The sequence below is a fragment of the Oryzias melastigma genome, linkage group LG1, assembly GCF_002922805.2.
Source record: "Oryzias melastigma strain HK-1 linkage group LG1, ASM292280v2, whole genome shotgun sequence".
Lineage (NCBI taxonomy): Eukaryota > Metazoa > Chordata > Actinopteri > Beloniformes > Adrianichthyidae > Oryzias > Oryzias melastigma.
The window spans coordinates 19879324-19892271 of record NC_050512.1 but is presented as its reverse complement, the minus strand read 5'-3'; the positions used below and the strand labels follow the sequence as shown (position 1 = coordinate 19892271).

Sequence of the window (12948 nt, the reverse complement as noted above, 5' to 3'; positions counted from 1 at the left end):
CTTGTATAAGAAAAGTTGTTTATGCTTGCACTAAAAGTAAAAGCAAAGCAGTTTTGCAAAGCAGCAAGAAATATAATTTAAGAAAAGTTTGTCCACAGATTTTTTGCTCCGTCCTTCTGCTCGTTGCAAATTACACAAAAACAAAGGCAAAGATACAGTATATGAATGGGCATCATCTGTCCAACCAAAGTTATAGAGCTCACTATTTGTAACAATTCTGCTGTGTTGGCCTTAATTATAAAGCAGCAACATTTGTTTAAATACTAATCAGGAAAACTTCAGGAAGGTTGTTAAAGATCCATATTAAAACTGTGTGTCCAATTACTGTAGGAAACTTCATCACAACTTCACTGGAATGTACATTTAGATATTTAAAAATGAAATAGATGGCTGCAACTTTTTTTTTTAATTAAAGACCAAAAAAGTGAGGTTTTTCCCAACAGACACAAAAAAAATCGTAAATTTGTTGGGAACAAGAGAGATTCAAACAAATTGAGTTAAAGTGAGGAATAAATAATTTCAGGTTTTTTTTGTTTTGTTTTTTTTTTACAGCTGGAAGGGACAATAATTACATTATAAATGATAATACAAGCAAGATTTTCAAAATTACAGTAAAATAGGGTGCTTGTTTTTATTCATGTGCAATTTGATTCAATTGTTTTTGAATAAACCAATGTAACTTTTAATTATCACTAGCTTATTTACATGACCAATATAAATAATACACATGTTAAGGGTAATTGTAAATAAAAATCAACTCTTCTAATCTGACTGCAAGAAGTGTGCTTTTGTGTCCTAGTCCTGGTGTACGGTGTGACCTTTAGGAAGGAGTTCAAACAGACTTTAGGTGATAAGGGATAGTTGGATTGTGATCATGGAGACAGGGAAGAAAGTATACACGTGTCATCTGGAATAAGCAAAGTAGATGGGGAAATTCGGTGGTGTGAGGCTAAGAAAAAGGACAGAAGATGCTTTATAAAAGTACCAAGATTCTACACAAGGTGAAGGTGGTAACGGCCAAACAAAGGGAGTATGGGGACTTGTACGACAGGATAGAAGATGTAGATCTGTACGGGTTCGCAATAAAGAAAATAGAGGTGGGAAGGATGTACAGCAGGTTGAGGTGATCAAGACTGAGGTGGAAATATACTGACAGCATCTACAAGTGTGGTGGAATGATGGAAGGAGAACTTGGTGAATGCGGACAATGTTATAGAGCGGAAGAGGTGGCTCTTGTGGAGCAGGAAGTAGAAAAGATCAGAAAGGATTAAGTGAAGAAGGCATTGAAGAGGATGCAGAGAGGAAATACAGTTGGTCCAGTAGACATGTGGAGGTATGGAAAGGAGAGATAACAGTGGAGTTTCTGACTTACTGAAGTGAGAGGATGCTGGAGTAATAGAGAAGTGTTCTGATGAATGACATAATGAAGTTATGGGAAACAATAGTGGAAGCTAAGCTGAGGTCAGAAGTAAGCATTAGTGAGCCACCGTATGGTTTTTGTGCCGGGAAGTGAACCACAGATATATTATTGCTTTGAGAAGGTCAGAAGGAGCTATATCTGGTCTTTGTTGATCTAGATAACAGGATACTTAGAAAATATGTGTTTTTTTGTATGAGGACATCTGCAGTTGTGGAAAAGCACAGTCAAGTTCAGAACATGCTAGAGAACCCCAAAACACTTTTATTCTAGCCATTTAAAATTAATTGGATTGTTTGTTAATTTTGGGTAGCAGCAATTAACAGTGGAAAAATTATAATAATAAAACAACGAAGAAAAAAAAAACTTTGATCAAGTTTGACCCTATGGGTTCTCGAGGGTTAAGTCAGGAGGATAAACTGAAGATGTTTAGGTTCTTTTTTAGATTGACTAGAATAAACATGGACACCAGATTGCAAACTTCAGAGAAAGAGACCTAGTTGAAGACCAAAGAGGAGGGTCATGAATGTGATAGGTGTGACTGAGAATGATGCACAGGAGAGGGTTGAATGAATTACCAAAAGACAAAGAAGAAGAAATTATAAAGCTTAACAATTCAAATAAATGTATAATACAAAATGCCTGTGACGTTTAACACCAAAAGAGCCATTTGGTCCAGTTTTTTATTTTTTTATTTTTTTTACGACTAATCAAAACCCAGCATAGTCATACATAGTCCCACTTCAACGTTTATCAAAATACATTTTTTTATGTTTTTGTAGCCCTTAATCCGTTCATTCATAAAAGATAGCTTTAAGCATTTACAATAATTAAATTACAACAATCTTATATTTTCAGTATTAATAACTATTGTAATTTCTTTTCAAAATAAAATACTTATTTATCACATATCTAATTTACCTTTATTAAGCAATAGCGTTTTTCCAAAGAGCCTCAATGGATGGACAAATAACTCATTACACAAATGAGACAAAACAGCAGTCAATAAAAACCTGTTTAAGTTGATTAAAAATCATTTTTTAACCTTTTTATTTTTCTACTACTTCCTGTGTCATCTTGCATGCTCCTAATATTACATTATGCGATGTTTACTTTGATCGATCCGAAAAGACTATTGGAGCATGAAAAAGTGGTGAAACACTGCCCCTAGTGGTGGTTTGTGGGGATCACCGCTCTGTCCGTCTGCCTCTTCTTGACGCTCAGCCAGAGGGAGAGAGGGGGGCAGGAGCGAGAATGGCGGCCGTGCAGTGCTCCAAATGCACGGCAGAAAGGAAAGGGTTTCGGCGGGAACTGGATTCTTGGCGACACAGACTGATACACTGCGTCGGTATGAGCTATTATATTTATCCATTATAAGAGAAAAAAAATGGACTTCAGTAGCCGACAGCGAAAGAATTGGTCGCGCGAGCCATGTCGTAGCGCTACTTGATGCTAGCTAGCTCTCAGTTCGTTGGTAACCCTGAGCTCCATAGGAGGTGAACAGTAGCGGCTAACGTCTACTTTACTGCACCTCTGCGTTTAGTCTTTGTCCCCGAAGCCCGTCAGGCAGCTATTTAGCTATTAACGGGTTGTTAATGTTTGTAAACGCTTTAATAATGCTCAGTATTTCATTTATGCATGTATCTGTCATCAGTGCAACATCCTATTTGCCTTTTCCCTGAAAATGTTTACACATTAATATATTTTTTTTAGCTAGGCTAAAAATGTTGCTAAGCTAGGGCTATTGTTTTTTGTAGGGGAAAATTGTGTTTACATTCTAAGCAAACTAATGTTAGTTAATCTCGACAAAATTATTTACACTAGTGGTTTGTTATTCGCGTTTATTATTTTCTTTTCACAACGTGATATTGAGTAGTTTACTGAGGAAGCCGGCATGGACAGCAGCCAAATTCTGCTGCTAATTTCCTTTATTGTAAGTTGTGGTATTACAGTTGGTGCAAACAAATAAAAGGTTAAAATGCATTTAAGAAAATATTACTTTTCAACACTTTATTATGTGTTTTTATTTGAGTGAAATATACTGAGCTAAACAGCGCTGAACTTTTGAACTTTATTAAAAACTGCAACAACACAGTAGGTGGTTGTCCATGTTTACGTGAGTGAAAGGAAAAACTGAAGAGAACAGGCTGTACCCAAATGTCAAGCATGTCACCCGTCTAATACACATCAATATTGATTGTTCCTTTTTGTTTTGCAGGCTTTGAAACAATCCTGGAGGGAATTTATGGGCCGATGCTCCTGAAGGATCTCAGTTTATTTGTTGGTAAGTTATTGATTTTGCAAACATAAATTAAACATTATATTTGATGAATTAAACCTTGGATGTATTTGCTCACTTGTCACTCACACTAATTACTAGGTTAGAAAAAACTATTTGAGTGTCAAACAATTAAAAATGTTGAGTTTTATGTTGCTTGTGGCTATGTTGATGTATTGCCTTTTGGTTTTGCTTTTCTTTGAAAAAAGGAGAATGATTTTCTGGGTGATGGAAGGAAATTGAGCTGAAATAATGATTTTCTAAAGCAGCAATATTTTTTTTTCTCTGTGCTTTTACGGCAAGTCCTTTGTTCTTTGACATTGTTGACACTTTGTATAATTAAATCAGTTAAGTGCCCACCCCCAACTTAAGTTGACCTTCATTCAATGTTCCTTTGGCCTTGCACATAGCAGAATTGTGCCACAAGCATTTTAGGGGTTTTTATGAAAGCACGTCTTCATTGGTTTATTGACAAAAAATATTATTTCGTTTTTTTCTAAAAAAGAATGATTTAATTTTTAGGATTATAACACTCGTCATTTTTGAGTACAAAATTTGCCTAATCAAATGACTTCACACGTTTGTTAGATTACTGGCATGAATTCATTTGGACATTGTTTAAATCTCTTAATTTCTCACTGCTTTGTTTATATTACAGCATAGTGTAAAATTTGAAACTGCAACCAAGAGATACGATAACCTGATTGAAAGACAGTTTCTGCTGTTAAATTATATTTACAAAAATATTTTTTAGTTTTTGATGTTATTTAGATGTTTTCTTAATAGTTTTAATCAGGTAAAATGCCTCCCTTGTTTAAATCTAAAGTAGCAGATTGTACATTTTTCAAATTATGAAAAAAGCAAAACAAAAATAGATGAGGCATCTGAGTTAAATTAGCTTTTTTTAAAACATTGTTTAATTTTAGGTTTGATATGTGAATGTCAATTTTAATTTTTTTTGCTTTACATTAGTTTATCACAATAATAAGGTATTTGTCTACATTTTTCTGATAAATAATGGTTCTTTATGAAGTGGTGCTTGGATAATTTTGTATTGTGGTATCCAAAAAATATATAAATCTATTCCTCATATTTTTTAAAAGTTGCATCAACATTAAAAAAAAAATCCTTGCAATTTTAATTATTGTAATGGATTTGAAAGCGTGCCTCACTGAAATATATTTTTTAACATTTTAGTTACCTTAGTTCATCTTCTGGGTAACAAAGTGTAAAGTGAATACATATTAGCAACAACAAAATAAAGTTAGCAAAGACATGTTGGAAATATGTATGACAAATAGGCTGTTGCAGTGAATTAAGTTTGGGAGAACTTTAAATTGTGTCATTTGCTTTCTGTGCATTATCTTATTTTTGTTACACCTATTTGGTAAATATTACCCTTATGATGAAACACGACAGTCTTGATAAATGCCTTGTCCTTTATGCTCTAAGTTAGTTTGTGCTTAACATGTCAGTTTGCTTTTCTGATTGTCCTTTTTATTATTTTTGGTGAAACATTAATATACCTCTTCATGTATCTCCTTACCTCAAACTTTTAAAAATGTCTTTAGTTTATACATTCAGTCTGCTGAAAGTTCTAGCTGCTTTTGTGTTCAGCTTTTGTTTTGTATAGCCAGCCACATACGTTTTCAAAATTATAGATCTAGTACGCAGTATTTAGTTATAATTAAAAATATGTATAAGTATTTGGTTCATTTTTATGGTAAGGTGTACATTTTGAAGATAATTTATTGACTTATTTCTTAAAATAGTAGTAGTAATATTAAAATATTCATGCATTTATTTATATGTAATTTTTAGAAACACAAATATTATTTATATTTAAAGTGTTTCTTAGTAAAGAACCCAAAAGTCTGAGGTTTTATTTGAGGATTTGAGACAATGCATGATTGTAATTACTGCAGTTGGAAGCATAAAAGCTTAGTGATATAATTTTTTTAACAAAATTATTTTCTTTATTTGATTCTTAAAAAAAAAAAACATGCCTTATAAATTCACCAATTATTTTGAATTTGGCATCATGTTCTAATCCCTGAGTATGTTGTTTTATCTTTCAGATTGTGAGCCTGAAGAAGTGGATGATTGGTCCCCAGAAACAACCCGCAGTCAATGCTCATTCTGCCAACTTTTGCTGGAAAAACTCAGTGTAAGACTCATATTTTGAATCATCTTCAAAGCATAAAGATTTTTACACTTCCCTGTCAAAATAGATAATTGGAACAGAAAGTGTTGTCAGCGTAAAGCTGTGAAAAGCTAATTAAATGCTAATTATCATGTTTAAGGTATTAGAGCCTTCAACACAAAAATGGACATTTAATTTAATGCTAACAAGAAACAAAAATGAGGTTCCTAAGTATGCAATAATAATGTGTCTGTATTTACACTGCAGATGGTTGCAGTGAAGTGATGTCAGTAGAAGTAGATTTTCTGTTGCGTGAAAGTGTCTTTATGTTGATTTTTCTCTTCTCTCCCCCTAAAGGATCAAGAAGCTGTCCCCTTGTCACCCCTCTCTCCCCCCTCTGATTACTCCTCTTGTCAGGGTCCAACTATATCTGACAGCAGCCATGCAGCTCAAAGATTCCTCCACGCTGTGTTTCACAAAAAAGGTGAGCCGAGTTCATTTTTTCCTGATCTGACTTCCTGCTTCCAGGTCATCATCTAGGGACGCCTGTCCTCATGTGCAAATGTCTGATAGAAGAGGCAGATACTTTTTGGAACAGTTTGATTATTTTGATAATGTTATGGATAATTGTTGCATTTTTTTAATTAACAGCTTTATACAAGAAAGGGAAGTATTCCCTAGTAAGGAAAGATACTTTGGCATTAGATGCTACATTGTTATTCACATATTACCATAATTTTCTTTTTTTCCTTTCATTTCTTGTTCAATCAGATTCATTGTTTAGTTATTATATCTCTTTGTCAGATGACTTTGGCAATCCCTCTTATAGAAATTTGGGAGCTTTAGGGAAAATAATGCAATGATAATTTATTAGTAGTGTATAATTTTGTGTCCAGTATGTATAAGATAAATAATTTTCTGAAATAGAATGCTTAAGTTGCTGGTATAGATGTATTTTAAGTAACCAAACAACCATAGCTGAATATGAGAAATTACAGTCGCTAAAGGGATGCATGGCAAGTCTGCATAGCAACATAATTTATATATATATATATATTTATATACAGACACACACACTGTGGTGATACTGCTTAGAGCAGCACAGTAGTTGTGAGTCATATTTCATTTGTAAAAGCTTAGTTTTTTCTAGTTGCTTTCAAAACCAATATTCAGTCTTCTATATGTTGATATGTTGTTGGCTTGAGACTGATGGTTGATACTTTAGAAAATAATCAATTTGATGTACATACTGCACTATTATTATGATGAGTCAAGGGGTGATGTTAATAACTGTAAACAGCTGAATACATTTGACAAACCATATTGTCTTAAGGTGTTGAGATTTTTAAATATGGAGCTTTAGTACATTTCCAGTTCTCAATCTATTACTGTATTCTGTTGGAGCTACAGATTGATATTCCATGTGTTTATGTGCTGCTTTTATTCAATTACTTTGATGTATTTTCAGATGTGACCCAGGATTGTGACTCAAACATACCTCTGGTAGCCCAGGAGCTGATGAAGAAGATGATCCATCAGTTTGCTGTGGAGTATGCATCAAAGTGCACAAATGTAAATTATATTTCAAGGACATCCTCTCCTTCATCGGAAGCATCCGATGCCCCTCTAGACCTCACAGTGAGCAGAACACAGGAGGAGAAAGAAGATCAACCTGAAATTGGTAAGGGAAACCTTTAAAAACCCCAATTATCTTTCCAAAAGAGTTTTTAATTTCCTTATTTTTTATGTGCAAAAAAAATGAAAAAAAATTAAACCAAATATTTAATAATATACATTTTCCATGAAATAGATGGCGCCCTGGACCTCTCCAAACGGAATTGTGCCACAGTTTCATCATCTTCTAATCATAAAACTTCAGGGTAAGTGTCTTTGTATTTGTTTTCATTTATCTGATACTATGTTTGAAAAAAATATTTAAACATTCTATTTCAAATTATCAAGAAAAGGAGCATTTGAGAAAATAGACAATTGTAAAAATACTCTTGCTAGCTACAGCATCTGCTGTCAAACTGTAAAATGACAAACAGGCTAGCATCAATTCTGTGGTGTTCACTGTTCAAGCCAACACGCTGTTTTTTTTTTTTTTTTTAATTGTATAGTTACCACCACCTGTGCCTGAATAACAGTTACTTTTGGAGTGAATTCTTAATGTTTGATTAGTTTTTGGAACCTAGTTTGATGTTTTTGGTTCTGTGGGGTTGACTCTTTTATCTCTTGAGCGGTAACGTCACACCAAAGGCTGTTTTATATTTATATACATGATTGTTCACTGAAAGGACCAACGATTTCACTTCCTTTTTACTGATCTATTTACTATGACTTTTGATGACTCAACCGTCAAGCATGTAGGAGTCTCACTGGATATCACAAAACTACAGGAGGTGTGTGTGAGCACCAAAGTAACCCCAGCCATTCACAGACTGTCCCACCGGACGTGAAGAGGCTTTGCCACGCACAAAGAACGCGTGCGCATGACAGACGCACAGCAGCAGTGTGTTTGAGGGCCCACAAACAGACTGAGAACATACAGACATGAAACTAACTGTTGCAGTGATGTTACCAACACAAGGCATAAAGGAGTGGACCCCTGGGTCTGCACCCCCTGTCCCCCCTATGCCTAAATCAAACCCCTCCATCCTGACCCTGATGTTTGGTCCTCCCATCCCTAGGAGGCAGCACAAGCCCGAGTACACTGAGAGGAGCTGGGAGCTGTCAGAGGGGCTGCTGTCCAAGGCTTTGAAGGATATTCGTTCAGGGAGGTTGCACGAGCAGCGGGCTGCTTTGCTTTATGGAATACCGCTGCAGACCTTGAAGCAAGGTTTGGACATCTGGGCCAAGGGGAGGCAGGCGATCCTTGACCAGCTGACGCCAGGAAGTGGAGATTTCAGAGACGGACTGACTTCACAGAGTCTGATATCAACTTTAGGTGGTGAAGCCCGTCTTGTTCTGCAGAAAGTGGCCACATGGACAGAGCAAGCAGAAATTGGGGGCGAAGCCGAGGAGAATGGAGATTTTGGCTTTTCATCGTCCCCCCTCACGCTCTACCAACCAGTCAGTCTCCAAAAAACTCTCCCCCAGTGTTTCTCTCAGCTCAGGGATACTCTGCAGCCCCCGCCAAGCCCTACTCCCAGTCTAGATCCACCCACACCTCTACGTATTCCTCAGGTTCGTCCCATTTCTGACCAGAACCGGTCAATCTCGGCTGAGAATTGCAGCACTCCTGAAAACTTATATCAACGTACCTCACTTACCGAAGGCACTAGCAGTTTGTCCACGGCATCCGCCAGATCCTCATCCTTCTTCAAACTCAAACCTCCTCTCTTGGCACAAGGCTGTCTGGGCAGTGCTAGCCAGTTACCTCATGGCCTGGGACCGCGAGAATTCCCCCTGGACGAGTCAGACGAAGGATTGGGTTGCCAGGATAAAGATAAACAACCTAGAAAAAAGCGCGGAAGATACCGTCAGTATGACCACGAGATGATGGAAGAGGCCATCACCATGGTGATGGCTGGTCGCATGAGCGTGTCTAAGGCCCAGGGGGTTTACGGAGTGCCCCACAGCACACTGGAATACAAAGTTAAAGAGCGCACTGGAACACTGAAGAACCCTCCTAAAAGGAAATCTACTAACTTTTACTCATCAGGTTCTGGTACCATAACCAGTTCCACCAACTCAGGAAATGTTGCCTCATCTGTCGATGCAAAGAGGTTCTAGACCACGGAACGCCTCAAACTCCTCAACACTTGAACAGATCACTTCTTACAACAAACGCGTTTTCTGGAGACAGAAACACAACTCATGCCTTTACAAAACACACAGAAGTTAATATTCAGGTATTTACTGTGTCTTCAATGTGACAGTCACACTTGGGCTTGTATTTTTCTCATCGGGTCCTCGGCTGTACTCAAAGCATTCGTGAAAAACAGCCTTCTACAAGAAGTAGTGGTGCTCCATGCACCGTTTGTTTACATGGGCTGCTAAACTCCTCACTGATTTTATCACTGAAGCTAAAACTCCTAAAGAATTAATTGTGCTTTTCTTTCTTTTGTATTCCTTACCTATTTATCAACAAATCTCAAACACTAAAAGAAGAAGGTTTAGACCAGAGCCTTCTGATACCATCCTCCAGATGTGTCAATTTCCCAATATTTATATAAATATAGATGCTTTGGATGGTAGTTGAGGTGTCTGGCATTCCAATATTTGCTCTTTACATTTAATTAACAAACAAATCTGTGTTTTTGTTTGGCAGTTACAAACATAACATAATATTACATCTTTCAGATTTGTTCCACTCAACATTTTAAAATGTTTCATTTGTTAGAAAAGACTCAGACTATAAAAGTTTTACATACTGGATCGCCATATTTGAAAACATACACAATAACCCACTTTGCAGCAGAATTAGTGAAAATATTCAGATGAAAATTATTCTTCTTAGAGAATATGTTTGCAGGCAAAAGATAAACTTTTGAAAACATGTTATTTATTGAGATGCTCTTTGTCTTTTTTCAAAGGTTAAGGTTCTTACAGTTTGAGAAACACAATAGAACTTTTTAATCTCCTTCTCTACTAAACCAGACAAAGGGATGGTTCAATGCCTTACTTGGACTTCTTTTTCTGTTTTTAACTGGCTTCACCTTTGAAAAATGATTGCACCATTTTATTGGTGTAAAGCAGCTCTAATGTCAGGGTTATAAAGAGACAAACATATCAAAAAATTAGGAAAAAGTTTTGCAGCACTAATGCTGCATTAATGCAGTTTGTAATTAGATTTTACTCAAACTACTGTCGGGTGGTTTAAAATCTCAGCTGGCCTTGACAAATCCAAATTACAACAGCATGTAAATTCACACTAATGTTGATGTGTAAATAAAACATGCTATCAATGCATGTTAGGAAATTATTTGACAGAAAAACTAGAATAAAACCCAAATCCTCCAAAGAAATTTAGAAAACATTACAGAATAATAATAAAAAGTGATGTTACTTCTTTTCTGTTTTGTAGCTGTGGAAGATCTTGATTTTCCTTTTAATTATTTTAAGTGAAATCAGCTTTTAACTAGCTTCAAGCCTGGAATCTGTCTAAAAAGGTGAATCAGTTTTGAAAAAAGTTTGGCTACGGTTACGTTTTTTAGTTGTTGATTTATTAGAATATACATGATTGCCCAATATTAACATCCTAAGACAAGGAGTGATGATTTTCTCAGCTTTATTTTTCCCAAACTTACTCAAGCCATTATAATAAATTCAAATTTATTATAGAACCTCAAGTCACACAGGGAAGTTTGTATATATTTAAATTCTGTGGTGGCTAATCATCAAAACTGAGGTTTTTTGTTTTGTTTGTAAGAGAATATCTTGAAGCCATTTAGTTTCCCCACACGCAAGCTAGTCTGAACCATTTATTGAGTGTTATTGGAATGAAGCATGCTTTAAAATGTGCCCTGATGAGCTGAGGAGAACGTCTTGTTGTTTTGTTGTACGTGTAATGTTTCTGTTTATTATCAGGTCTTTTTTCTTCTGCTACTTAACTGTTAAACTGTTAACCTCATACATGACTGCTGCTTGAATCGACTGTTCTTTTCACAAAGATCCATAGCTTTGTCTAACACTGATAACTTACAAATGCAGTGAATAGCATGAGCCTAAAAGCCAGATTAGCATTTGTTGCATGTGTATGATTTATTGTTATTGATGGTAGTGTCTGCTGCACAAGGCTACAGTAGGTTATGATTTAAAGACGTCAGTGTGATGTGTCCGTTTAGTTTCTTCCTCTGCAAACTTTAAAAAATATGACCACTAAGGCAGCATTTCGAGATTAGCTATAAAAAGCTACTTTGATTTGCTGCATCATCAGCTTGTCTTTCACAAACTTCGCCTCCTTTTACTCAAATTACCTCTGAACTTTATTCAGCGTTGGGTTGAGCATCAAGTCCTTGGACTTGCGCTAAGAAGTGTGCTAACACTTTTTTGTTCTTTGTCTCATGAAGAACATTAAATGTTTGTTTGTTGCATTGAAAAGACCTCAGCAAAATTCTGCACCTAAATTAATATCTTAAGCCATTTTATAGAAATTTAATATATTTAATTTCAATTTAAATGAAATAAATCTTGTTCTTTGTGTTTTTCCCCCTCCCAGATATCTTTGGTGATATTGCAGGTTTGTTTTTTAGAAAGATGTAAAGATGTAACTTTGTAACCGTGGTAACTACTCAAATCGTGAATGTATCTGCTTATAATTGGTACACGGCTGCAGCTTTGCCGCCCCATCATCTCAACTCTGGGAAGGATCTGCTATGTCATTCAAGGCCCAATTTACCTTTATTAGTTGGAAAAAAAATATTTTATTTAGTCTTATTTATTTAGAGGGAAAATAAAATTTTTTTAATGAAAATGCTTGTTTAATCAGAGAAGTGAATGCAGACTACTTATGCATAAATCAACTATTGCACTATGATTTTTGACTCATTTCAATTTTAGAGCCGGGTTTTTGTGTTGTTGCTGCTTACCTATTTATTGATTGTGATTTCAAATTTTCTTTTGTTGGTTGTAATTTTATTTTAATTTTCGGGCACCTTGATGCAGTGTGATATCTCTATTGCTACAGTTGCATGAGCGCTTCTAAATATTTGCTTAAATAAGTTATTTATTGAAAAAAAATTACACTTTAAATTATTGTGGTTGTTATTACTTATTAATATTGATTTTTTTATCACATGATGTCATTTTATAATTACAAATTCAACAATAAAAATTGTAATGTTACTTTGAGCTGACTGATAACATCTTGTAACAGACAAGTAGACATTTATATCTGTCTATTTTACCTGTTAGCTAAATGTAACATGAATTGAATATGTCAGTTTGTCTGCAAAAATGCTGTAAGAAGAAATTTAGGCGTTTCCACAATCCTGCTTTCAGCAGAATGTCATCATTTGCCTTCAACATCATATCAATTAAACAGCCCTGTAACCTCATCAGATTCTCTGCTTCTTTTTATCATAATGGTTTTATTTTGTGGTTTTTCAGATGAACTTTATAATGATGAAAGGTCATTTGTTTAGTTTGTACAGAAATGTGTTACTC

General features: G+C 35.4%; 1 protein-coding gene across 2 annotated transcripts in view; it reads left to right on the top strand.

The window, feature by feature from the left end:
* Positions 1-2364: 2364 nt before the first annotated feature.
* lcorl (ligand dependent nuclear receptor corepressor-like) overlaps positions 2365-12948 on the top strand; it is a 17878-nt gene continuing 7294 nt past the window's right edge. The window contains exons 1-7 of one of the 2 annotated variants that reach the window (XM_024289476.2): positions 2365-2765; positions 3636-3701; positions 5774-5862; positions 6196-6322; positions 7307-7519; positions 7649-7718; positions 8529-12839. In XM_024289476.2, the coding sequence (XP_024145244.1) occupies positions 2672-2765; positions 3636-3701; positions 5774-5862; positions 6196-6322; positions 7307-7519; positions 7649-7718; positions 8529-9573 (1704 nt within the window). In that variant the 5' untranslated portion in view covers positions 2365-2671 and the 3' untranslated portion in view covers positions 9574-12839. Of the gene's footprint in view, positions 2766-3635; positions 3702-5773; positions 5863-6195; positions 6323-7306; positions 7520-7648; positions 7719-8528; positions 12840-12948 lie in introns of those variants that run through there. The other variant, XM_024289474.2, reaches the window with a different exon arrangement.